The following is a 27,753-nucleotide window of genomic DNA, read 5'->3' as shown; positions in this document are numbered from 1 at the left end:
TTGACATTGCTGCTGAATTTTGATGACTAAAGTGGGGAGTCACACATGTTACAGGGTATTTTACAGAAAACATGAAGAAAATAACTTGGATGTGCTTGTGTATGCAGCTGGAATGCCTCAGTGCAGCATAGGCTCATAGAACAGTTAAGAGTTGGAAAGGACCTTAAGATCACCTCATTTCAACTCCCTGTCATGGCAGGAACACCTCACACTAGACCATTTTGCCCAAGGCTCTGTTCAACCTGGCCTTGAACACTGACAGGGATGGGGCAGCCACAGGCACAGCCCTGTGCCAGCGCCTCAGCACCCTCACAGGGAAGAGCTTCTTTGTATTTAACCTGAACTGCCCCTGTTTCAATTTGAACTTGTCCCCCTTGTCCTGTCACTGCAGTCCCTGATGAAGAGTCCCTCTCCAGCATCCTTGTAGTCTCCTTCAGACACTGGAAGCTGCTCTGAGGTCCCACGCAGCCTTCTCTTCTCCAGGCTCAACAGCCCCAGTGTTCTCAGCTTGTCTTCACACAGGAGGTGCTCCAGCCGCTGATCGTCCTCGTGGCCTCCTCTGGACTTGCTCCAACAGCATACCTCTCAAAGTTAGACAAATAGTATGGTGCAGGTATCTGTGATCTCTGTATGTAACTAGTTCATCCTTATTTGGAATATTGCTTTTTATTTGAATCTCCTAGTATTATCATCTTTTGGAAAAACAACCAGCAAACCCAGCCCCTTGCTCCTTTCACCCCAGTTAACAACAGTAAACAAAGACATAAGCTAGTAGAAGTAATAGGTTATTTGCTTGGAAGTAAGAGACTTCATGGGACAAGGAATGAGTTTGTGTTCCCTCTGCTATTTCTCAAAAGGAAATCCAGCATTGATGTGTCCTTTCAGTACCAGACTTCTTCATGTAATTTATTTACTCTTGCAAAACCTGAGGAAAAGTAGGCCATGCAGATCATAACTCTTATTTTACGTGCTACTAATGTGGGTGATGTAGCCTAACCTATTTTGGCATTGCTATATACCTACGTTTTCCTCTGAAATAAAAGTATGACATTTATTAGACTTAATTTTGTAGCTTCCTTCAGCCCATGTGAGAGACCATGTCCCTTTTCCTCTTTCCATGGGAAAGCTGCATCTGGTGCATCAGGACTGATAATCACCTTTGTCTTTCTGGCAGGAAGACGCGCATGGACCATGGGTAACAGACCCATGGTCTTGGTCTGTGAATTGCGTAGTAAGGGAGATTGTGATGCTTGCAAAGCCTTCCAAGTGTTTTGACTGGAATATAGGTTGCTGTGCAGGATTTTGCTTCTCAGCAGGCAGTTAGAATGTGCAGATGAGTAAATAACGGAGTTTAACTGACATTTTTCTGAGTGAAGCAAGATGAAACGAACTAGCAGGCTTGCTGTAGAAAAGGCAGGAGAAGCATGTCTAGCTTCAGCTTCTCTCGTCACATGGACAGGCTGGAAAAGGAGAGAAGGAAAAGAAGGATTGGGGAGACTGAAATATGCATTGGGGTGCTTTGTGACGTAAGCAGTCCTCTACATTCTCTTGCAGAGGAAGATGATGGCGATGTTGTGTCTTTGTAGCAGTACCATGATCAAAATGGAATTTATGTAACAACCTTTGAGGTAGTGCATTTTCAGATATACATGGAGTATTTCTTGGAGCAGTCTCCTCACTGCTAAAAGCAGCTCTCCTTGTAGGACAACACTTAGATTGCTGCTGTAAATAAACTATTAACAACTAGTGAAACAGAACACCCTGTTGTTGCAGTTACCTTTCTAGTCTCCAGGTGAGCTGAAAACCTCCCCCAGATCAATCATAGCTTCTAAAGAAATTTTTGGCATCTTAAATCAAATCATCATGTCACAAGTCATTCCACAAGTTCTTTACATTTGTGGCAATTAACCTGTCTTATTTCATGTGTCTGGAGATGTAATTCTTGGTGGTGACTTCAGTGTTTACCTCTATCAGCACATATCACAAGAAACAGAAGTCATGGGAGAAAGGATTGCTGGTTAATGCAATACTTTACCACCAAACAGTGGAGATCGCAACTAGATAAGAAAGCACAAAATATTTTTCTTGTAGGTTTTACCCCCTCCTGCCCAAACTCCCTATTTCATCTTTCCATATTCCCTACAGCTTGTCCAGGTCCCTCTGGATGGCATCCCTTCATTCTAAAGTATCAAACACCCCACTCAGCTTGGTGTCATCCAGAAACTTGCTGAAAATGCACTCAATCTCACTGTCCGTGTCCTCGACAAAGATGTTAAATACCACTGCTCCCAGTACAGACCTCAGAGGGACACTACTTGTCACTGATCTCCACCCAGACATTGAGCTATTGACCTGAAACTCTTTGAGTGTGACCATCCAGCTAATTTCTTATCCACTGAGTGATCCATCCATCAAATCCATGTGTCTCCATTTTAGAGACAAGGATGTTGTGGAGGACAATGTCAAATGCTTTGCATGGGTCCAGGTAGAGTAGTCCCATGGAGTAGTTCTGCAAGTCGTGTTGTATGTGTGTAGTTTCGATGCATGGGATCTATTGAGGTTTCTCAGTTTCTTTAAAACCTAAAAGATGCCTCAGAAATAATTTGTGTTATTTTCAACTCATCTTTGTCATCGTCTTCCTGTCTACCCTTCTCAATTCATCCAGCACAATTCCCCACAACTGAATGCAAGCAAACCAGCTATTTTTGTTAGCAGCTTGCTGCAAAATACACAGAGTATCTTCTTTTGCCAGTGTCGTGGTTTAAGCCCAGGCCGTAAATCAGAACCACGAAGTCCACTTCCCCCCCCCACCTTTCTTCCCTCCGCTCCTGGAGGGATGGGGAGGAGAATCAAAAGAATGCAGCTCCCACGGGTTGAGATAAGAACAGTTTAATAACTAAGGTATAACACAAATCACTACTGCTACCACTAATAGTAATAATGATAAAGGAAATAACAAGGCAAGAGAATACAACCGCTCACCAACCGGTACCTCACCCCCACCCTGCCATGATCCAGCCCTTCCGGGGGCTCTCCATTCTACATCCTGGGCATGACGTGCTATGGTATGGAATACCTCTTTGGCTAGTTTGGGTCAGGTGTCCTGTCCCTGCTTCCTCCTGGCTTCTCCTCCTCCCTGGCAGAGCATGAGACTCACAAAGTCCTTGGTCAGGGTAAACATTCTGACCCACAACTGAAAACATTGGCTTTATCAGTATTATTCCCAGGTCGAAAGTCAAAACACAGCACTGCACCAGTAGAAAAAATGACTGCTACTGCTAAACCAGGACAGCCAGGAATCCTAGAGGACTCTGGAGAAGCAAGTCACCTCTTAAACTCCATGTAACATCAAGAACTTCCTGGAAAGCCAGGGTCTGGGTGAGATTGTGTCAGAAAAATGGACTATACTGAGTATGGAAATCAGTCACAAGTCAGTTTATACATATAAAGAACAGTCACTATTGATCTAGAGACTTACAGTACTGTGACATTTTGGGTCAGCATGAGGTCTGTCAATCTGCTTGCTAAACTTTCTTTCTAAAATACAATCTGGAAATGAGTAGCTCAGATTTTTCACAGAGCTGTGTGCTTTTGTGAAACACAGCACTACCTTTGCTGGTGCGTGCACGTGTGTTATCTTTTAATTCCCTCCTACACTCCTGGAATTTTCATCCCAACCAAATTCACTCCTTTCCTAAGTGTGCATCATATGTGCTTTTGGCAAGGGAGTTAAAATGGGAATTTCTTTTGGGGTTTCTTATAGGAACAATTTCAATCAACTGTAGGGTTTTTTTTGCTGTTGAATAATTCCAGTCATTCTTTCTGGGCCCCAAACACTCCCTGAGGTTGAACAAAATAGACTCCATTATGTTGTGCAATGTTTGTCAGGGTCTCTTCATACTTTCCACTCCACTTTCTGCTAGAAAACTTACTTGCAAAGTATATGTAACTCCATATGACACCTTTAACTTAAGTTGAGGAGATTATGCGGCACTGATCTGATACCTACAGTTTTAAGTCCCCACTTAAGTGCTATAGGACAAATGTAGTTGTTCATGAGACGTAAGGTAATCCTATTTTTCCCAGCCAGTTATGAGTATGTCCAGAGTTCTGGTCATTAGTGCATTTTAGGGACCTGTCTTGTTCTGTATAGGGCCAGGACTCTTGTTTTACTGTATAGCTACTGGCAGCTGCCTTTTGCCAAAGTAATCTCTGAAGGTATCATTTCACTCCTGCTTTTCCCTGCAGTTTCCCCTGTCCTTAGTGACATCATGCCTGCATCTTTTGCCAGCCTCTTTCCACCCTTTTTAGAGGAAAAAAACACAACTATAAATATGATTGTTCCCTTTTGCTCTGTCAGTATTGTGGTAGGAGAATTTGGTGTAATCAAAAGCGCTTAAATTCTTGAGAGTAGAAAGCCCTCAAGTTATCTTGGGTATGCACATCTTTTAACGGAGTTTGGGACCCTTTGAAGGAAGGAGAGGTGAGTTATCTGAATGGGCTGGGAGCTTCCCTTGCAAAGTGTTTGAATAATTAGTGTCCTGTTGCTTTGTTGCAGTAGGTTGCTCAGCTGCACAGTGTGGGCAATACACTTGATCTCTGCCAGTGCAGTAAATCTGATGAAGATGTGCTGAATTTACAGCTTTGTATGCGTCTGTCGCTGCATGTGCTGTGGGTATCTGTAATGCCTGCTTTGGGGTAGTCCTAGCAGGATGATGTCTGGGAGTATGCTGCTGCTGCCAGGTACATGTTTCAGGTTTTCTTCCTCTCGTGAAGGATTTGAAGCTGGGCCTTGGTACAGGTGAATTTCTCACAAGCACTTCACATACTCTCCAGGTTACAGGTTGGATATCCCTGAGTCAGGAGTAAAGGAATGATGCTGCTTCTTGAGTTGCATGATGATGAGTGTGCTGATCAACTAGATCAGTGCCAAGGTCTGCTTTCCTAGTTAACAAAATCTACTCTGGCTGCTCGTAAAGTTTGTCACTCCTTTACGCAGGACTTGATGGGCTGTGTGTAGTACCGGCCTGTCTGCATTGTAGAATTTTACTAGCCTTTTCTGCATGGTGGATGTGTTCAACTGCGTATCTCTGTTTTTGCATTTAATTGCAGCAGAGACTGGATTTATCATCATCTCTTTTGGCATACTTCCTGGAGTGAAGTGGACTGTGAGAGGATTTCAGGAATGCTTGATGCTCTTGCCATAGAGAAAGTTCAGTGAAAGCCACTTGTGGGTTCAATGTTAACCGCTAGGTCAAACCACACGTCACAACTGATAGCCAAGAAAAGCACACTGCTGAAATGCTCAGGTTCTGTAATGTTACATTTTGTGGTGATTTGGTTTTTGGCAGGATGCTCTTCTTCAAAACAAAAGTCTGAAAGCAAACAGAAACTGTGCTTTAATGTACTTGTGCTGGAGGCCAAATGTTCCTCTGCACAGCAAAGCTGCATGCTCTAGAGGAACCACAGGGAGGTGGGGAAATGCTTCCCTCTTTCACCTTTTTTTTAAAAGGTTGGTATATTCCAGCTGCAGCCAGCATAAAACCCTCATGTTTTATGAGGCTGCTGAGAAAATGGCAACTATTTATTTATTTATTAAAAAGCTTCCTTTTCTTGAAAGATTCTTGAAAGGTCACTCATCTGTCATGGCACATTCTACTGATGCCTTTTTCAAAAAGGACTGATAGAGCCTACTGCCTGAGCCACTCTTTCTGGTGAGGTCTTAGTAATACTGGGCTGGAATATTGCAGTCAAGAACCTTAAATCACCTTTTTTGGCAACAGGTTGCTTTGCAAATACAGAAAAGTAAACAAGAAATGGAAAAGTTAAGTTCATCATTTCAATGTATTTGTAAGTAGTAGGAACAAAAAAAGTTTTGTGGTGATGTAGCTGCATTGTGTTGAAGACCAAAATCACAGCAGTGGCAACAATCCAGGATGACTGATATCTATCCTGGAGAATGAGTGCAAAGTAATTTTTAATAGGTAAGAAGGCAAAATTTCAGAGGAAATGCAAAAAATGAGTGTTGCTAACACTGACTTAACTGGTTTGCAGCCTTCTGGGTCTCATATTGAATATTTAAATATATAAGCTCTACTGGAGTACTTCATACAGTTAGTCCAGTCACTGTTCTCACTAAAGGGTGTTAGCCAGGTGTCTTGCCTTTCCTCTAAAAAGGCTTGCTTTGTGTCCTGACGGAAACCTCTCTAGGTTACTACCTTTTTCTTCTCTACCCAGTGCAACTTTTTTGCCCTGTGCTCAGTTCTTTGCCCTAATTGAATTCATACTTCAGTATTTTGGAAAGAGATGCCTTGGTACCCCGGCCTTTGTTTCATGAACTGGGAACTATATGTAATGCTTCTCTACATATTAATCTTCTGCCACAGAAAGTATGAAAATCCTTCTGGCAGTGTTACCAACCGAAAGTTCCAGGTCAATGCAGTGGGTTACTTAGGGCTCTGTGACATGTATGTAAGTCTTTACCTGGCTTCATGGAGGTACATTTATTCATTGAATGCTGGATCACCAATAAGAATCAGTCACAGATTCTGTAGATGCACATTGTGTGTGGGTAGGTATGGCTGCCTTTTGTGCTGCACTAAGTGGAAGGATGAAAGTAAGCAGGAGGTGGAGGCATCTCAAGTCTTACAGAATCTGAGATGCTTTGTTTTCAAAAAAAGAAATAGGGTCAACCTCAGATACAGGGTCAGAGCCCCAGCTGGGTGAAAGGTGTCTGTGGCATGTTTCTTCTCTTGTTGCTTGTCAGGAGATAAATACCTGTTAGAGTTATAGGGGATTAAACACAGGGGACATTGTGGGCAGCTCAACGGGGAGGAAGCCTAAAATTTAACTAAGAAAAGAATGGGAAGAGTAAATAGGTAATGTTAGTGCAGAGGTTCTTGTTTAATTCATTTGTTACTGCTCTCATCGCTGTGACCAGAGCACACGTTCTAATCATTGCATGTGTCCCGCCATGTTTCCACACTGCCAGCTCACAGGAGGCCTCTCGGGAGGGAGCAGAGATTGCACTGCTGAAACTTGTGGCTGCTCAGCGAAGGCATGCGTGCAGCATGGACCATCTTTCAGCTGTTTCTGCCCAAAGGGTGGGGAGAAAGAATGATGTTTTGTGGCTTGTGGGATTTGAAGAACTGAGTTTTCAATAAAGAATTCACCCAGAAGAAAGCTGGGAAGGTAATGCTGAGTCTCTAAGGAATGTTATTGAAGTTCTTAAGACTGTTCAGGTTGTGTTATCCAGACCCGGCTTGTATTTACCAGAACTCATGTTTTGGCAGGAAAGGGAAAGAGTTAAGATCTTTTAGGGTTGTGTTGTTTTGTTTTCGGTAGAACTGAAATTAGGGAATCTGTTTATAGTGTTGACAAGCACTGTCTCTCTGCAAACTTCTGGAACATGTAAGACACAGAAATGCCAGCCTGGTTTTACCCAACCTAGCATGGCTACCAAAGCAACATAATGGGATCGCTCTGTGTGCAGACGATAACTGGCCTGCTTCCACACCCAAGCCAATAAATATTTGGTGTCATTATATACCATGTGGATTTAATGCCTTGAAGGTTGAAGTTCACTTGTGATTTTCACATGGTGTGAATGTACCCTTTTTGTTTTTGTTTTGTGTTTAAGCCCTTTGGGATCCTTAATTGTAGTGTAATTGAAAACAACAAAAAACCCTAAACAACCAAAACCAAACAACCCTGTGAATAGACCAAACCCCAGTGTCCAGTGAAGGTGGCTTTCGTGTTAGCCATTGGAATCTCAACATGAAGTGTGAATGAAATGCTGTTGGCTGGGATGGGAAGCCAGAGAGAAATTTATTCAGAGAAGTTGTTCCTGGGTGGAAATCTGCATGCTCAGTGATGCACAACAAACACAAATCTGACAGTGCTGGTCAGAAATGTTACTATAAGGCTTGGTGTGTTCAGGGAGAAGGAAGTTGAAGTAGGTAAAATGGCAATTGATGAGTTGAATAAAGGATATATGCACTCCCTGCAGAAATACACACAGTAAAGGATTTTTGGAAATGTTGTAAAATTGTTATGCAAACACCCAAATGTGTTTCTGAGGTGGGGGAAGTGAATGTCTTCATTTGGCCGGTGGGGCAGGAATGGAATTTTGAGGAAGGTGATCAGATTGCCATTGGTAATTTACCCATGAAGGATGCAATCAGGATGAAGTTGGCGAAGAAGATGGTTTGAGTAGAGGTTTAAATGATCTGCGTTAAAAGCCTGAAATCTAATCAGTGTGAACAGATGAGAGCACCCACAAAGATGAGAAGAGTGGTATCACAGAACTCCATGAAGAGCCCAGAGGAAGAGGTGCTGGAGAGTGGGCACAGAGGTCATGTTTCCAAGTTCTGGTCACGATAAGGTTAGTAAATTGGTAGATTTCACAATCTGTCATTGACTTAATAATGCCGTTTTATTAAAAGAGCTGGCACTGGGTACTTGAATATGAGCTGCCCTGATGTGTTAATGGTTGCACAGAGCTGATGACTGATGTGTCTGATTTACCCCTTAGATGAGTATTTGTGTTGGTCCTGTAGATCTTCAGATCTACTGGAACAAATAGCCTAGGAACAGTTTGCCTTTGCAGTGCACGTGGTTTTAATTGAACAGCGCAATGTTTTTGTCAATTGTCCCTTCCTGAAACAGGGAGATTTTGAGGGAGCACTAGTGGGATAACGTAATTCCTTTCCATAATTACTCTGGTGAGATTCCAAAGTGATGCAACAAAATCCTCAGGAGTTTGTAGCCTGCAGATGTACCTAATAAGTTCTCTACATTTGCCAGCACAAAGCCTGCAGCGCCCTATTAGTTTTGCATACTGCTTACACTGGGTTTTGATTTTGGGTTTGAGGTTTCTCATGTGCAAGATCATTTTGCCATTGTGTGGTGGTTTAATAAATTTCAGTCTTCTCTCTGCTTTAGTGTTCTGTGCACTGGTAGGAAATGTAAGATGGCATTCTGTCACTGGCTCTTCGGGCTACAAAAGGGAATCCACTTGCTGTGGTCACACTTGTCCTTGGACAGCAATGACGGAAGCCAGCATGGCCGTGTTGGAGGAGGAATCTTCTGAAACAGCCGTTTGGTTTTGTCTTCTAGCCAGAGAACTGCTTTCATCTAGTAACTAGCTCATAGTACAACCTTGCTATAGTTTCTGAGTAAAAGTGTGTATTCTAAGTGGGTTCAGACAAGAATTTGAATACAGCTGTGAACAGCATGACTCCTGTACTGAGGAAATGAATTCCTACTTATTTTTTTCCCTTTATTAACAAACTTGGCAGGGATGGGGTTTTTGGGGGGTTTGATTATTTTTTTTTTTTTTAAGGTTCTTGCACCAGGATAGAGTTCAGAAGCTTCCTCGGAAATGCAGCTCTTTAGACTAGGTTCAGGAAGCAGGGGCTGCACGTATTTGGAAAAGGAGTTTCAAAAAGCTGTATAGTCATCAGTAGATCTGAGCAGAAGTTGCCTCTTACCAGAATAATAACCGATGTTTCTCAGATCTCATACAGTTCTTCGTTCTTGTCTGCTCCCCAGCCCGGTTTCATATTCTACATTTCCATTTGAAGTCTCATGCAGCTTTTCAAAGAGTTCATTTAGTTTCACAAATTGGTTTTTGTTTAAAGTTTGTATTCCAGAATTGTCTCAAAATTTCAGATTTAGTGCTTGGTACCTACTGCATGATACATAATCCTCAGGTACTACTAGTTAATGTTGTCATGTGTATTTTTTGTCAAAGGGAGCTGAAAGCACATGATGCTCTCTGAATCCTTCTTAATGCATGTCATTTCTCAGTCTTACTTCTTGGCTAATCTGGTATAGTGAGATTAGAAGGTTTTCCTATTAACGTTTTCCTCTCAAGGACATATACCTCTGCTGAAAGGGAGAACGTACTGGATATGCTCTCTGTACCTACCTTCTCCTGATTGGAATATAGGAGCTCTGCGAGGCTATGCTACAGGAGTGATCATCCTTTATGATCTTGGAAGCTGCATATCACTGTTTTCATACAATAGGACACAGAGTCCTGCAGTTCTATTGTGGGGAACCATGGAGACAATGAATTTGGTTAGCAGTTTGTCAGAGAGAGACAAGTGCCTTTTTAGGAGTCACATTATTCCGTTTGGGTTGAAGCTAGAGTCAAAATGATCTGGTAATTTCAGCCTTGGCAGCTTCTGCTGATTTATGGTCTGCTGAAGGCAGGATGTGTCAGTCTCTCTTGCAGCAAAACTCTGCTGTTGGTGTATGATGTGAACCTGGAATAAGACCTACAGAAAATGGACTGAAGTTTTCAGGCACGATGTGCCCCTAGTTGCCATGTTGGCTGTCGCAAATCACCTCCGTTTCCATTCATGTTTTCCATTTGTCTCAGCAGAGTGTTGCAGAGGATCTGTTCCATGATCTTGCTGGGCATGGATTTTGGACTTACTGGCCTGTAGTTCCCCAGATCTTCCTTTTTTTTTCCCCTTTTTAAAAAAGGGGTTATGTTTTCCCCATGTTATGTTTCTCCATCTTCTGCTCTTACCAGTTCTTATGTTTGTTTCTTCTGGTCATGACTTATTACAGGAAAGAGATTTTTATTTTTTTTTCTGGACAGCTACTCTTACTGTGGGGGTCTAACCATATAGAGGTTTGTTTGCTGATAACTACTTTAGAGTGCTTTATCTTGTGCCTTGCACTCGCCTCTCCAAATGCACCAAGTTAATATTCGTATCAGGATTGAAAATGGTTTGGGGTTTTTTGTTTATTTGTTGGGGCTTTGTGTGGTTTCTGTTGTTTTACTGAAGTCTCAAATCATAAGGAATTGTTAGCTGTGGCACCCCAAAGGTCTAGCAAAGCTTTTTGTTTAAGTGATTTGTTGGTTCTTCATAGAAGTGTCAAGGTTATTTGAGTTTTGAGGGCTTTGCTGCTTCCAGACCTGTGATTTTTGTCTACTGAGCTGTGCACAGGTCCTTTTGCAGGCCAAGTTTTTGAAGAAGACAGGAGTGTTCAGAAATTCAGCTTTGGTTTTACTAAATGCCTGGGTGCTTGGTGCCACATAGAATATGCGCCTTGTGTATGAAGGTGAGATGCTTGAGCTAGGGTATGAACATGCTTGGATGTTGCAAATTCCTGACTGTCTTGAAAACCCTTTTCAGAGGCCTTTAATGTTCTACACTGTGAATATTTAACTGTCTTCGGAGTTGTGTGTAATGTGCAGCTTGTTTGCCTCTAAACAGGAAGGCTGTCTTCTCAGGTGCTTGGGGCATTCCTGTTGGAGACAGGGTGTTGGGCAGTATTGTGGTTGAGAAGGTGACAAAATCACCAGTTTCTTTTTAAGGGTAAGGAAACACAGGCTTTGTAAAAGGAAGAGGTGTTTTCAGCTCTCTGCTTGTCTTGATTTCCAGGGATGGTAACTGCAGAATCTGCTTGCTAACTGTGATCTAAAGGGCTATTCACACTTGGAAGCTGTTGGGGAATAACAGTATTCTGGAACAAAGTGGCTGTGGAAAGAATCTTCTCTTCCTCTTGGCCTTCTTCCAAGATATTTTCTGGAGTAAGGTGGGCAGAGAAGGTATTTTTGTTTATGGTTGGGAAAAAGACCGAGATTTTTATCTCGTGACAGTACGGAGATCCTGAGCTGTTCACATCGTGGTTTGTAACATTGCAATGCCTTATGTGGGCAGGCGGGGGGAAAAAAACCAAACCAACGGAAGAGTGGAAGTTTTCTTGTAATCACTAGGACTTTCTGAGGTGCTGGAGTTACAAAGTGAAATGTTCCTCCTTTGGTTTACTGTTTGTCTGCTCTGTAACACAGACTCACTTAAAACTGGTGTAGCTCTTTCTGAAGTTATTTTAACCCTCTCAGCAGTGTTTTCAGATTTTGTAACCTTGGATAAAAGCACCTGAGTCATGGTTTCCACTTTGCCCTTTCAGGTGTGTGGAAAGTGCTCCAGCACATTTCAAGGATTTTGAAGTAGAAACTTCTTAGATATGGGTTATGGTTTCAAAGCTCAATTGATACAGTGTGCATCAAGGGAATTATATCAAGGTGATGGTTCTCTGTTTCTTTAGATATTTAATATAGATTAAAGGTTTGTGTTTACTTATAAAGGATCCTATGGACTCCTTTTGGGGTTAATTATGTTGAAAAATATGCCCTGGCAATTTTGGAGAGAACACTCTCTGCCTGCCTCCCTTCCTTTTTTTTATGTCTATGCTCAATAGTTCAGCCATCAGATGCTGAGTTTCAGGAGTGGTTCCTCAGTGCTCATCCAAGCTTTTAAATGGAGGAAGATGAGCAGCTCATCTCTGTGAGACTGTTGACAGCTCAGTACTGTGTTGTAGTAACTAGTAACAAATAAAAGGAGAAATTGTGAATTCAGAGTTGGGCAGAGGATTCTACCCTGTCTAGTACTGTAGTGGCTTCCCCTCTTCCCCTGCCCCAGAAGAATAAAAATACAGGTGAATTGGTGATGAATCTTGAAAAATAGTAAGTGATTGGGAGCTTTAAATGGTTTTTCATAAGCAAGATGAGAGTGAGCTCATACAACACTCCAAAATTTTTTTTACTCATAGCATGCTTCAGAAATTTACTGAACTCTCCATATATCAGCCTTATGTTTCAGTTTTTCCAGTGTACCTTAATAAAAAAATTTGTATATTATAAACTAAGGTATTCAAAAGAAATCTATGATTTTTTGAATTCTACTGATGGTCTAAAGGTTTCTTTCTGATTCTATTTCAGATGCATCCACTTGGACTGTGTAATAGCAATGATGAGGAAGACCTATATGAATATGGCTGGGTAGGAGTGGTGAAACTGGAACAGCCAGAGTTGGAGCCTAAGCCATGCCTCACTGTCTTAGGAAAGGTAAGGGGGTAGCTTGGGGTAAATGCTGCATATGACTGTTTCTGGGAAGGCAAAGTTCCTTCCTGAGAAAAATTGTTAAGAAATAAAACAGAGAAAACTCCATTTACTCCACAAAATATCCCCACTTTGCCTGTTTTCACACTAGATGCTTTGGAGAAAGATAATGTCATAACTAAGCTGATAGAGGTAGTGATGGGGAGCTGAGTGCTAGCAGCCCCTTTCTGAGCTCTCCCGGAACCTAGCATAGAATTCTGCAAAAATGGCTGTTTAGCAGAGGCATTGTTTGATTCTATTCCAGAATTCCAAATGTTGCATTCTATTCCAGAAGCAGTGTTGGAATAGACACAGGGTGAGCTGCAGGTGTGATTCTAACTCACAGAAATGTTCTTATCAAAAGCAGTCAAATGAAAGCATCTTACTGGTTTGCATTAGGTACAATTTTATCAGAAGACATGCTTTTTTTTTTTGGGGGGGGGGGGGGGAAGAGGAGTCTTCAACCCTAGAAAAGAGGTTGCTTTGCTTTAATTGAAGGGTAAATATCTCTAATAACACATGAATCTTACTGTATTGATAAAAAAATTTCAGCTTGCTGGAATCTCCCTGTGGAATACAGCCTCTGGAATCTAAATTCTTTGAAAAATGTTTCCCTTTGTTTTATGGAGTGAAGTCAGTAAGATATCATCGCTGCTGCCATATATGTTAAAAAGGAAAGCAGAAAGCTGTTGTTTTTTGTTCTCAGGTTAGATTTTTTTGAGTTGGGTCTTAGGGAATGCCATTTAAGGAAGGAATCTGTTCAGTCCAATCTGTTGGGCTCTTGAAAGTAGGAAGTAGGTGTGCAAAATGGGTGAAGAAAGTGGAAACCATAAATATCCTGCACACACAATGTTATAAATATTTTCTGACATAGTGACATTGCTTGCCTGACCCACTGCTATATATCCAGATCCTGCCATGTCCTCTATACTCCCCATGTCCCTGAAGCCACAATGATCTCTAGAATTTGTGCACCTCAGTATCTGCAGATCATAGGTAGCTTCCTGAGGCTTGTTCTGCCGAGCAGCAGGCCCTGGCTTTTCTTCAGGAGCAGTGTAGCATCTGCTTTGATGCATAACGATGGTGACTCCTGCATTCTGCATAGGGTGTTTCCAGAGAGTTTGGGCAGAACGTTGCCTGTGTGTCAGTTTATGTGCAGTGATTTTAACAGGTGAAAAAACACTGGCCAAGGCTCTAGGCAATATTTGCTTCACAGTAACTGTAATGCAGCTCCTCCTCGTTCTGTATCTGCATGGCACCATTTCTTCTGAAATGTATTTTCCTGGTGCCTTCTCTTCCTGAAATGTTTGTTCCCTATTTCATGCTTGCTGCTACAGCAATGTCCTTTCCATCTTTTCTCTGCAACCCTTCTGCTCAGTCCTCAGTATGCTCAAGTTATGTCCTGGTTTAGCAGAACTTCTCAGAATTCTTGAAATACAGTTGGGTGCAGATAGCAGCAGGAGCATCAGCCATGAGCATCTTGCAGGTCTGTCAGTTAAGTCAGCCTGATTATCTTGCCAGTGGGGATAAATTGCATTGTGATTGTCTGGGTCTCTGAGAAGTTTAGCCTCCATGCATTTTGGTGCAAATGGCTACACGGGTATTCAGTTTGACCTGAAGACTGTTTTGCCTGGGTAGGTATCAAGCCTGCTGCATGCATGCCATGTGTCATCTTCTGGGTGTTTTTACAGTTTGCCAGCTGTTTGACTTAAAACAGGAAAGGGAGAAGGAGAGGAGGGCAAGGGAAGCGGGGAGAGGGAAGAGGCAAAAACTAATGAAAAAGGAAAGGAAAGGAGGGGGGAAAGGAAAAGAGAAAGGAAAGGGAAAATGAAATGGGGGAGGGGTGACCTTGAACAGGGGAGTGAAATGAGACTTCTTCCCTTTAGGAAAAAGGAGGGAGAAATCAAGTACAAGTTTACTGTGTTCCTCATCTAGTTTGAATTATCCTGCCCCCAAGCTGGCCTGTCCTGCACTGTTTGATCTTCCAGACTAATAGTGTGTTTGCTTTTCAGTAGAGTTGTGGTAGGCTCCTGCTTTACCAAAATCCTGTGAAGTTGGCCTGCCCAGCATCTCTTGTGGAGATGTCTTGCGGAGATGTCTTGTGGATGTAGGGCTGTGAAACATTTCAGAAATGTATTGGCCTCTTGCATATATGAAGTGTTGCATTTTAGCTTTGCTGGTGTTGCTGAAATCCAGGTGTTATGCAAGTGAGATAAATGGCAAAGCAACCCTTGTTATGCACGCATCTGCAGGAGTGACTTGGGTGGGTAACAGTAAGGTTTCACTTAATGTGAGTATCCTTGCCTCCTTAAAAGATGTAATAGGGTGCATAAAATTGAGTATATAGGGTATTTGAATTTCTAGATCACAGGAATTCTGCTTTGTCTAGTGAAGTCTGACTGTGTGATCAATTATATTTCCTGCTGGAAGCAGAAATATCCCCCCTTTTCAGTTCCCACTTATTTCCTAATGCTGGAATGTATTTTAGATCTTAATTCCATTAGAAGCCATTCTGTGAAATGAAAGCCCAATCTTTTGTGTTGGAAAGCAATGTGGTTGGATCAATTTGACCTATTGATTTGGCAGTAGGAATAAAGCTGGTGCCCAGAAGGTGGGAGAAGTTAAGGACTTGCTTTCTTGTAAAACTGTTGTGGGCAGAATTGAAACTCTGCCTTAACAATTTAAAGTATAATAAAGACTCTGCAGAGCAGTTGCCTATGTATGCACTTCCCTTCCCAGGATATGGCACATGTGGGCAGTTCTCTTTCATTTTGACACTTTTCACTGATTTGGATGACAGTTTGGATGCTGTCATCTTTGCTATGATTGAAGAGGATATATATGGAGAGTTATCCTGGTTAAGCTGACAGTTACCTTGTCCATCTTTCTGATGCACATAAGGAACGGATAACCATGTCAGCTTAGGCCTATCACAAGGGAATACATTTAAAAGCTCAAACTAACTCAAACCATAAAAGAATTTGCAAGTCCTATTTTAAGGGAGCCAATTTAAATTTGTTTCACTAAAACTGGTGAACATTTGTGTTGAGTAATATTGTAGTAGAAGCAGAAAGGTTATTGCTTGTGTGGGGAATGCATGTATATTTGAAGGAATAAATTATGAGGTTTAGTTTAAAATGAAAAGAAAGAAAATGGATGATATTGTGGAAAGCTTGGAATATTGTGAAGTAGAATGTAAAGGCCACTTCAAGCTATACAGCTAAATTCCATGTCATACAAATCTGGTACAAAGATGTATGGGTTTATTCTTATTGTTGGGTTTGGCTGTTGTGGTCTTTTTTTGATTTGGGGTGTTTTGGTTTGGTTTTTTTGTTGGTGGGTTTTTGAGGATTTTGGGGGGAGGGAGTTTGTGTGTATGTGTTTTGGGTTTGGGTTTTTTTGGTTTTTTTTTTGTTTTAGTGAAACCCTGGTCTGTAGTAAAAACCTCCCTCCCTCCACTTGGCTGACCCTGGGCTAAACGGAGTTGGTAGCTGCACAGAATTTAATGTGTCCATTTCCATACTGATTTTTTTAAGCGCTCATCCTTCTTAGTCATTGTTACATGGTGCAATGGAAATGAAAGAGTTTTAAAAAAAAAAAAAGTATCTGCTGTTGGAGTGCCTGTGAAAACTGGCCCCTGATTGAGAAGTGGGTGTGTGTGTGGCAGCAGTGATTTAACATTGCCTTTGATCACAGTGCAACCCTGTTTGAGGCAATGCTGCATGCAGGCAAAGCAAAGGCTTGGGCTTTACTGATCTCATGAGCTCCTGAATAGGGCTAGGAGGGGAATGACAGAGGAAGAAGAAAGCTTTGGAAATGAAAAGGAAACCCTGTGAACCCGACCAGCATTATTAGCTGGATTTGCCTACCAGGGAGCCGCTCAGTTTCTGCTGGGCTAATTCTGCTCCAGCTTGTCTGCCCCCACCCCCGACTCCACCTCCCCCTCTCCCTTTCCTTCTTTCAGACTTTTTTTGTTCCTCAGGCATGGCGGTAGTAACTTGGTTCTCAGGCTGGGAACCCACTGAGCTGTTGCCATGGTCGCTGAGAAGTTCTTAGTGCCATGTGCTTCAAAGGGAACCTTTCCCCTCCTGGAATTCCCTCCTCCTCTGTACAGCACAATGAGGCTTCTTCTCCTTTTCCTGCCTGTGCATGTGCTCCAGCAGCAGCTTTGCTCTGGAGGAAGGGAAAAGCAGGGTTGCCTACAAACCTGCTGCATGCCTGCATCCACGCTGTCGTGATGACAGTAGCTGCATGTGTCCTGCTTGTTTCAGTATGCAGCCCCATGTTATTCCCCCGCCCCAGTCATTTTGGAGTCAAATGGCATCTGTCAAGACTGAAATACAACCCAGAAATGCCATTGGGTTTCGTTTTGGTTTTTTTTTTTTTTTTTTTTTTTAATTGCAGTACAGGATAGATAATGAGAAAATCGTGAAGATTAGCTGAAAAGTAGCACTTCTTCCCTTTCTGCAGGCTTGAAAGTCCACAGGGAAGGATTTTGTTCTTCTTTCTTTTCAAGGGACTGCTGGAGGGACTCTTCTTCTGTATTAATTGGATGTGTATTTAAGGATAAGCATCTGAGTAGAACCTAACAAAGAGAGGATGTCCCTACTACTACAGCTTCCTGTTTTCTTCAGATCAAAGGAATCTTGGGGAAATTCCTAACACTTCTTCCAGTATCTATTCACTTCTTTTCTCTCTTTCAAAAGTTTATTAAAAAAAAATAAAATTAACAAATACTAACTAGAAGAAACTCTTATTTTGCCACGTCATCATTATGATTATACTAAGGTGGGGGCCAGAATCATCATAGAATAGTTAGGGTTGGAAAGGACGTTAAGATCATCTAGTTCCAACCCCCCTGCCATGGGCAAGGACACCTCACACTAAACCATGCCACCCAAGGCCTCATCCAACCTGGATAATTTGAGTCTGTGTTAAACAGTCTAACTGTGGTTCATAATCTTTTGTCTAACAACATAGTTAAAATATAAAGATTCTTATAAGGTAGTCAAAAGAGAAATCATAGAGCTGTGTTGGTAGTTTAGTTGCTGAATAAAGGGTGAGCTGTTCAAAGACTCGAGGAACAAGAGGGCCTGTGGGGAGTCAGTTTTAATCCGTTTCAGATTACTGAAAGGCTTAAAAAAAGAAAGGCAAATTAAGCAAAATCAGCTTACACCCTTATATTTATAGCCTAAATTGTGCATGCCATTATATGTACAATTTAGAACTGCACTGACTATATAAATATCACATTAATAGTTTTGTATACAGTTTAGGTAATTTCCTGTAGAAATTGATTACGTTCAGTTGTAGTAATGTATATGAAATTTCAGCAAATGCTCTTCCATGTGAAACTTACTCAGCAATTAGGACTGAGCAATGCAGCAGGTAAAGATCTCAAACAAGAGACATGTCTAAAACTATTGATGGATATTTCCAAAACTTTGCTTGTTCAGATACTTTCAACTGGTGGTGACAGCTGCAGTAGCCCACCCTGTGATGAGTCCTGTGCCACATGTGGTAGAAGGTGCTGTCACTTCAGGAAAACTTCTTATATCCATTGAAATAGCTGACATTCCACGTGTATCTGTTCCACAGTCTGGGGACCTTTGCTGCCTGTTGACTGCCAGCCCACGTTTCTTCCTTGTAAACAGCAGCTGAAAAGCATTTTGAACTCATTTTGAGGCAGTAATCTCAAAATTTATGGCAAAATCTAATTGGTCTGGCTGACAAGTAATAGTATGGGTGACTGAAGCGGGTGGGTGGGTTGATTTGTTTCACTGTGTGGCTACATGCAGGTTTGTGTTGGCAGTGTGGTGTCCATCAGAGGTAGGAACAAGAGGAGGAGGGTAAAGGGACTGCTCTTCTGATGGCAGAGCTGGCCCAAATATGTGTCAAATTGCAGATGAAGAAATGTTCAGCAGCAGAAAATTAATATTGGTTGTTTTGAACTCCCAGGCATTCTGTTTTAAGAAGGAAGTTCTTAAAGTTGTGATGAAGCAGAAGATAATTTTCTTGAATGAGACTAGACACCTTTGGCTGTGGACTTAGTTGATAGACCTACATTGTACATGCCAAAACTCTGTTCAAAACACAGGCTATGTTGTTTGTCAATCCCATTATTTTGTAATGAAAGAAAGAGTATATGTTTGGGGGGGAAGGGGAATAGCATCCTGGCTGGTGTTAAAGACTCTGACTTTCTGAATCACATTAAGAGTCTCTATTAACTTTGCATTTAAATTTTTTATTTCCATGGTCTGTTGTCTTAGCACTGCCTAGAATTAGCTAATTGTGAAAAGTAATAGCATACATAATTGTAATCCCTGCTATGCATGTGGCTTTCTTACTGTATTTGTTCTAAATAATATATTGAGAAACAGAGAGAGGGAATTATCATTTCCTGAAGCACCAAAAACTGTGTTATAATATTATAGTAATTGTTTCTTGTTGGTCCCCACTTCATTGTAATTTATAATGTCTAGGACACCTGAAAAGTTAGCTTCCATTTTAAACAAGGGTAAAACATGCTTAGAAATGGTATTTGAAGTGATACTGTTACTTGTGCAAATATTCCTGGTGTCGTTTATCTTTTGACGTTCTCGTTTCTTACTTCCCCAGTGCTAGCAGTGTGATCAGATCTCTACAGCATATAGACATAATGATTTCTGGAATTCTAACAAAATTTCATAGATAATGCCAGAAGGTGGGATAATATATGGATTTTCAGGAAGAAGCTGAATTTTCATAATGTCAGACAGAAATAGTCCTCATAATCTTCCTGATAGGGACAAGCATGTATTTTTGAACAACAATAACAAAATGACATAAAGCAAAGTACTTTTGCCAAAAGTTTGCTGTATTTCTGCTTCCCATCTCGTTGCCTCTTCTTCCATCCCCTACAGACCATACTCTAACACAGGTAAGAGAACTGACAAGCAAGCCACTTAAATTCTGGAGACAGAGGAAAGGTTTGTATTGTGTATAGGTCATATGGTCAAAGATGTAAAAGGAAAGAAAAGAGCTGGGTCAAAGCCAAAGAAGGGAATGCTTGAAGGAGTGGATGAACAAGGGCTGAATCAGGTTATGTAGTTCAGAAGGAGTACGTCTGTCAAGTTTTAATTCATGGGTGGCTGTGGGCCCTTTCCACTGGCAGCTAGTGCTAACAATCTGTTATTGTATTATTTTACTAACTTCCTTTTTGTGTTCACTGCTCCATTCTGAAAAGCAACAGCTATTCATGAAGAAAGGCTGTCTCTTATGTTTCTCCCTATGGGCACTCCTTAGATTTGCTATTGTTGGATTGATTACTTTAAATAAATGTCCACTTTTAGAGTTGAGTCCTTAGCAGTCCCCACCACCATCTTCACTCCTTTCCAACCAACTGTGGAACACAGCTGCTTCTCCCTTAAGCTGAAGAAACAGCTGCTGTTGCACAGCATGTGTTCCTGGAGTCTCTGCTCAGTCAGAACTCCCAGTGAGACTAATGGAAGTGCAGGCTGAGAAAAGACAATTTTTTAAGATATGCCCCACATACAAATAATAAATAATTTACATATTATTATTAGTAGTAGTAGTAGTAATATCATGTCTCTTAAGTGTATGGACCCTCATGATTCTGTATGCCTTGTGAGCCTCTTAAGCATTGCAAGAGATTTTTTATTTTACCTGCAGCATCTACCTGCTTCTCTAACAGGGGAAGGCATACTGGCAGGCATGTTGGAAGAACTACAGCAATGGAGTTTGAAGGAGAAAAATGAATAGGCAGGTAAGTGCAGCTATGTAGGAGTACAGAAATGAGCACAAGAGAAGGTTGGCAAGCAGAATCAGGTAAGTGGATCAGAAAGTGAAGAAATAAAAAGCAGATATGGAGGCAGGAAATGGAATTATTTAGGACTTTGTAGATGAGTGACACACCTAATTTTGGTGCACTGAGAGACAGAAGGCTTTGAGAGAAATTGGAGAACTGGGGAATGTAACCAGAGCTGCATCAGAGGGACTCCAGTATTCAGAGTAAAAGATGGGTAGACGCAGTTGGCAGTGGTAGAAAATAGCAGATCATAAGAAATTGGAGACATAAAGTGAGACGTAACACAAATTGTGCTTCATATCCTGCTCCTTTGAGATAATTGCCAGAAGCTCTGTTTTTCTGCGCTAAACATTTTCATCTTCATGATGGCCAGGTGGATATTATCTAGAGGTGCCTGTTTGGATGACATGATGTCCTGGATGCGTGATGATTTAATGTTTCTACTAAGTTCAAGGAATCAACTCCAATTGAATCAAATGGTCATATTGTAAACTCAAAATGAGTATAAAGTGGGGGGGTTGGTCAGTGTAGCACTTGGAGCACTAACCAAGTAACTTGCAATTCTGTCAGGTTATTTCTTGAAGATTGGAGCTGGATGTATTTGTGGTATAAATTCTCTAGTCAGATCAGGTACATATTATCAACATTCACATAGTTGTTGCCTTAGAATTGCTCAGCATGGATATGGAACCCTTACCAAAACTATTAAAAATATCAAAAGCATGTGTGTATTCTAGTGCATTAACATCTCAGTTGTTGGCCCATTGGTGTTTTGTTCAATTGGTAAGCCAAGAGAATACATGACAGGCATATTTAATTTTTTAGAATGCTTGAAGAAATTTGTCAGCTTTGGACAGGGAAAAAAAGGTGAAACTTAGGCTCAAGGATGCAAATAGTGAGCTTAGGAGGGGCATTTGTGAAGAGCACAGAATGCATGGACTTGAGTCCATGAACAGTGTTGAAACTCCCAGAGGGTCCCTTCAGCTGACTGTAAGGGACTAATGAGCCAGCCTGGCTGTTTATGGGCTGTGGTTAACCTCTTGCAAGTTAGGGTTTCCTGTCGCCAGCAATGAGCTGTGACCGCCAGCACCACAGCGTTAATGATGAGGTAGGGGCTGATGAATGGCTGGACTCCAGACAGCAGCCTTCACTGGCAAAGAATCAAGTGGCTAGAGGGGGAAAAACATTGATGTCTACAAGAGAAATAATGCAAACTCCAGAACCTATAATTCCCATGTTTAAAAAAAGAAAGGGAGAAAGAAACTGGGGACAAATTCAAACCAAACAAAGCTTTTATCTTTGCATTCTGAATAGAAGATTGTTCTTCAGCAAAACTGGCTGCAAAAGCCAGGCCAGTTAAAACAATATGCAGGCTGCTTGCCTCCAAGTAACCAGAAACTGTTGGCTCAGAGTAGCCTGCTCTGAGGAGCCAACCTGCTGGGAGAAGTTATCCAAGCAACGGCCTGAATGTAATTCCTCCTGCTGTGGAATGGCTCTTTGGCAAATGAAGACCCTAATTAGAGATGGAAGGGTTTCTATTTTGTTTTTCTTTAATCCTTACCCTGAGGCCTCTGCAATACAGCCATGTCTCTGCTTGTGTGGGGAGAAGTTTCCAGTTTCCCTTTGCAACAAAGAGCCTCCACTTTTTTTATTCCTTCTCTCCTCCCCCCCTTTTTTTTTAATCAACAAACAAGGGCCTACCACAGGCTGGAGCCTTAAAACTAATATAAGTCAAAGCCAAGGATCACTGTTTGAAAGAAAGTCCATGTCATCCTATGCTAGGCAGTCCATGGCAAGTTGTTAGATAAACTGGGATACTGGCCCACTATGCATCTTTTTACTACTGAACATACTACCCAAGATGATCCTTCTAGGGGAAGGAGAGAGGAGGATCTCACTGAATCGGTAGTATTCTACTGGATATCAACAGAATTTTACACACCTTTGTCCAGATTCAACACTTTTGAATGTTCAGACTCAAAATCTTTGAAGATTTCATCTTCCTTCAAGAGAGACTGAAGTCCTTGACTAGAGGTTACATGCATCTTCTGTAGCTGGACTCAGATGATCATCCCTGACAGAGAGGGCAGAACCTCCAGGGGAATGCACTACAGCTAATTTAAACTCAATGTGGAGAAGTGAAAATACATTTGCTGCTTGACAACTCAGTATATATGATGTCTGTCTGAATATACTCTGAGAGACTGCATGAAGGCTCTTAATAACCCTGCAAAGACCACTGCATTTTCTGTCACTACCAGGATTTGGATCTACATCATCACCTCGGATGATGATTGTGTTATCTCTAAAATGTCCTTTTTTACAGTAGATACCAACCTAGGGATGAAGGCCAGCTACTTGAGGGTGAGGCTAAGCAAGACAGGTCGTACTAAGCAGAAGACACTGAATCAGTTTCTTATATTTGAAAATAGGTATAAACCCAAAGTTGGCTCAGATCACTAATTTCACATTTTGTTACACTTGCTTTCAATTCTTCTCAGCACTTTTGGTGGGCTGTGGTCATATTCATATCTTGCCTTGTCTTCCAGATAGAAGATAGCTGTGTGATATTAATGAGCACAAAGGTCTTTTTGAATAAATTTTGGTTAATTTAGCTGACTCGGTATATCTTGCTTGGATAGAGTACTGTAAATGCCTCAGACCTGTTCTATGCTCTTTACATAATTTCACAAGGCTGGATCTGTTTGAAATTTTTCCTCTTTCCTAAAATACCTAAATATTTACCTAAAGCTATGGGTTGGGAAAACTGTTGTGTTGTTGAAAAGAACTTTTTTTGCAGTAAGGTGAGGCTTGTTTCTCAAGAGGGTTGAACTTCCCTATTGAATTGACTGAGATTATAAGGAATTCCTGCAGGACTTAAAATTTCTGAAAGTTTTGCCATCTTCCCCTCTAAACACAAGATTCTTAAATCATAAGAATTATTACAATTCTTTGTTTTCCCTATTGATATATATACCTACCAATGCATAATTTTAAGGTAGTATTCTATTAAAGCACACAGCTTATGTGCCTGGATTAGGAACTTTGGTATGTTGTATTTCCACAGCATGGGTGCTAAAGGGATAGCTTCTTACAGTACTCTAGGTTAATAGTTCCTTTAAGTTACAATTCCTCCAACCCCGTCCCATGTCTCCATCTTTTAATGACTTCTCTCTGTACCATAGCGTGCTTGTTGTTTTTATGTAGTCTAGACCCAGAGCTGATCACAATGTTTCTCCCTAGCCCCAGAAAAGAGATTTATTTTTCTTTTCCTTTCTCATTTTAACCCTCTGAGAGCCTCTCATGATCCCATTGGTATGTATTGTTGATGTGATCGTATACTGCGTGAGGTGATGCTTTTCTTAATCTAGAAGCACATGTTTTTATGTTTTAATTTTTAGAGAAGTACATGGTGGTTTAATTGTGATTATATTTTTAAATTTAAAAATACTGCTTTGCATTTTCTATTCCTACATTTCTTAATTGCTAAAACAGCTGTCATGTATAGGGCACGTGTATAAAAGATATCCCAAAGTGCTAGAGAAGTTGAGTATTCCAGTCAGGAAGGGATTTTATAATGCTGTGATACTCAGGGATTTGATGATCTTGTGATATTCTGTCTTTGCTTTTAGACAGAAATCTGACCCTTTTTTGTTGTCTCGAGAGGTTTCAAATGCCATTCTGCTTATGCTTGGTTTAATTTAGCTTCTGGAGTGACTGGGGAATTGTACATTAACAGGGCTGAAGCATCAGTTGGTTAATTTGTAACTTCTGGTGTTTGTAAAGTAGATGATTTTTTCTCCTTTTCTCCTTCTCCTCTGCCCTGCAGAACTGGCCTGTGGCCCAGCTTTCTAGCTCCAGTGGTGGTTCAAGGGGCAAGGTGTTCTTGGTGAGAGCAGTGTAGGAGAGAGACAGAGGAAGCCTATATTGTTCAGATATTGTTGTCTGTATTCTTTGTAGCTCAGGGAAAAAGAGGTTTTGCAGTTTGACAACTGTAATGAAATGGTGTGTCTGACATAATGCTTCAAGTCTGCAAGATTCTCAATGGGAAAGCAGAGTGCTGCAGATTGATTCGCTGGACTGTCTTTGCATGTAGCTGATACACCATGCTTTTTCAAGTACAGTTGTCAGTGTGCACTTGAAATAGGTAATTCTGTTAATGAGATAACATTATATTATATTTTATTTTGCCTAACAATAGCTGCTGTTAACTTGATCTTGATACGGATAAAACAGATGCAGATCAGTTGGTCTGTGGGCCCTAAAAATTACTGCAACAGATTTTGCTACTTTTAAGTCTGCATCAAACACTAAAGATACAAATTCTCTTGAGCAGCGTTGTAGACATAAATCTCAGTTGCTGTTTCTGAATTGCTCTATTCATCACTTATTCTGGTGAAATATTGCAGATGGAAACTTAATCCCTTCAGCTGTATTCCCTAGCAGTCAAGATTATTGAAATCCTTCATCTGCCTTTCCAGAGCAATAAAGCAAGAAACGGGACCTTTTCATTGAAAATCATGTTTCTTGGAGTCACAGAATATGCAAGTTGCTTGCTACTGAGTGTTGCTTACATGTTACCAGTATGCTGTGTGAGAAGCTGACAGCTTATTTCAGAGGACCAGAGCTGATGGAAGCATTAGCTATTAAAAAGATGCTGCTTAACTGCACCTGTATAATCTCACTTTTTTTGGCAGATCTGTGGTCACTAACTCCACAATGTGGAGAATTCTGACATGGAATATTGCATCTGGTGGGCTGGGTCAAACAGAGAATATAGCTCAAGTTTTTTAGTTCATAGAGAATTGAAGGGGAAAACCTCAGAAACTGACGGAATGCAAGTTTGGTGAGGCTGGCTCAGTTCACAGCCAGGAGATATGTATAAATAAGGATGTATTGTTCTACAATCTCTGCAGAAGAGTTAAAGCAACCCAATTGTCATATTTTCTGCCCCAAACCCCATGAAATTTATTGAGGGAGGAAAAAAAAAGAAAAAAAGGAGAAGGAAAGGGAGGATGAAAAAGCCGTGGTTATACATGTTGGAGCTGTGTTGTCCTCAGTTCTGACTGAAAGCAATGTTTTGCTTATGGGACCTGTAGGACTGTTTTCTGCATGCTTATATCCTTACTTTTCTGTTTCTCTTGTTTATTGGGAGGACCAGATAATAGTACCTGCTGGCACCCGGTGGAATAGAGTTGGGATAGTTTGCTAAAAGCACTATACTGGCATCTGTACTGGTTACCACCTGCACCATTGCCCAATCTCCCTCCCCGTCTTCATCATTTTTTAACGCAGGGAATAAATGAACTTCCTCATGTACCACATACCATAGTTATAATTAATATTTGTTATTTACAGTGCACTAAGTTCCAAGAAGAGAATTCCTAGAGTTGGATGAATGATCCAACTAATCCAGGAGGCTAATCCAGGAAGACAGATACGTACTTCTTAATGTGAAAGCATTTGTGAGAGCATAGTGTTAGAACACCAGATGTATCTGTGGGTTTACATGGGCAGCCAATACTTTTAAACTTTTTTTTTCTCCCTTTAGTCTGTCAGTTTTATCTAGGATATTAATTAAAAAAAATATATAAATAGTAATCTGATTCTACCCATAGCCATTTTCAACAGAAGCTGTTGAGTTACTATCTTAATCTGTAATGTATTACTATGTTGATGTAAATGGCAGAGTTAAAAATGATTAATGAATTTTGATTTCCCCACCTATGGTTCCAAGCCTCTGTACCTCTTTCATCTGTAATTGATTCACTCTCTGCAACCCATTAGATTAGTGCCATGTCCTCATATGTAGATACAGCTGTATATTGGGAGAGAATTCTAACTCTGGCAAGGAAGTAAATGTAATGAATAAAGGCTAATGCCCTTGGTATGATTTTTCTCTGAAACTGAGACCTTGTGAAGCAGCCTTTCTTATGTTGATTTCTTCGCTATTGATAATAACTGACCTATTAACTGGAATGAGGCTGTACTAGAAAGGAGAGGAGGAGATGCTTGCAGTGTTTCTGTCTGCAAGCATGTAAGGTCCTTATAAATGTCAGCACGTGGCTGACCTTATTGTTCTGATTGTTGCTGTCCTACCTATCCAAATGAACGAGAGGAAGCAGTTCACCTGCTCAGTAAGTGTCTAGTCCCTTGGGTTGTCTCATCAAGGAAATTGTTGCTTCCTTATTGTATTAGTCTCGCTCACAGGAAGGGAGTGCAGAGCTCTTCCTATCTTTCTGGTGTTCTTTCAGGTAATAACTGAATAAACGTCTCCTTGGTCCTGGAGATGTGAAGATACATATTCCTCACACTTGCCATGTGTTTTCTCTCATCCTTTCTACATTACAGCATCTAGTAAATTCTTCCACATTTTCATTTGAGATAGTAGTTAATGTGCATCTTACTGGTAATGGTTATCAACAGTGAGTTCAAACAAGTAGATGTCCAAAATACACTCTAACTCTTCATTAGCCTTCTCCATGAGCTGTGATGATGATCTCTGTGCTAGAGGTCTACACTGCAGAAACATGCATGTAGCAAATGTGTATTTGCAAAAAAAAAAAAAAAACCACCTTTAAAAATGTGTGATGAACATGCTGTATCCTTCTGTATACATTTTTATTTGAGTACAAAGTAGACCAGATGTATTGTTTAGGAGAGGACTTCTGGTAAAGTCCTAGGATGATGATGTTTAAGGAATTGAGGAAGGGCAAGTTCAAAGGTGGGGTTTTGTATCCTTGATAATTTTAGTTACTTTAGAGATGCCTACATCCATCATTCAACTGGAGAAGACAGTCCAGTGTCTACCAGGTTTTTGAACAGAGTCTAGCAAATGGCTGAGCCCTTTTTAATGCTCATTTACAGAGGAAAACTTACAGTGTCACTGAAAAGATTCCTAAAGTGGACAAAGCTCTTAACAATAATTACAGTCAAGGTGCATATTCTCTATAATTTATGATATAGATAAGTACAAGTACTGTTTAATATCTTTTTCAACAATCTGGACGAGGGGATTGAGTGCCCCCTCAGTGAGTTTGCAGGT

General features: G+C 41.0%; 1 protein-coding gene across 2 annotated transcripts in view; it reads left to right on the top strand.

The window, feature by feature from the left end:
- ZNRF3 (zinc and ring finger 3) overlaps positions 1-27,753 on the top strand; it is an 81,226-nt gene that overhangs the window by 35,101 nt on the left and 18,372 nt on the right. The window contains exons 1-2 of one of the 2 annotated variants that reach the window (XM_080628709.1): positions 12,817-12,868; positions 20,595-20,666. In XM_080628709.1, the coding sequence (XP_080484835.1) occupies positions 20,655-20,666 (12 nt within the window). In that variant the 5' untranslated portion in view covers positions 12,817-12,868; positions 20,595-20,654. Of the gene's footprint in view, positions 1-12,742; positions 12,869-20,594; positions 20,667-27,753 lie in introns of those variants that run through there. The other variant, XM_080628708.1, reaches the window with a different exon arrangement.

This window comes from Psittacula echo, assembly GCF_963264785.1.
Source record: "Psittacula echo genome assembly, chromosome: 13".
Classification (NCBI taxonomy): Eukaryota; Metazoa; Chordata; class Aves; order Psittaciformes; family Psittacidae; genus Psittacula; species Psittacula echo.
This window is presented reverse-complemented; position numbering and strand designations above follow the sequence as displayed.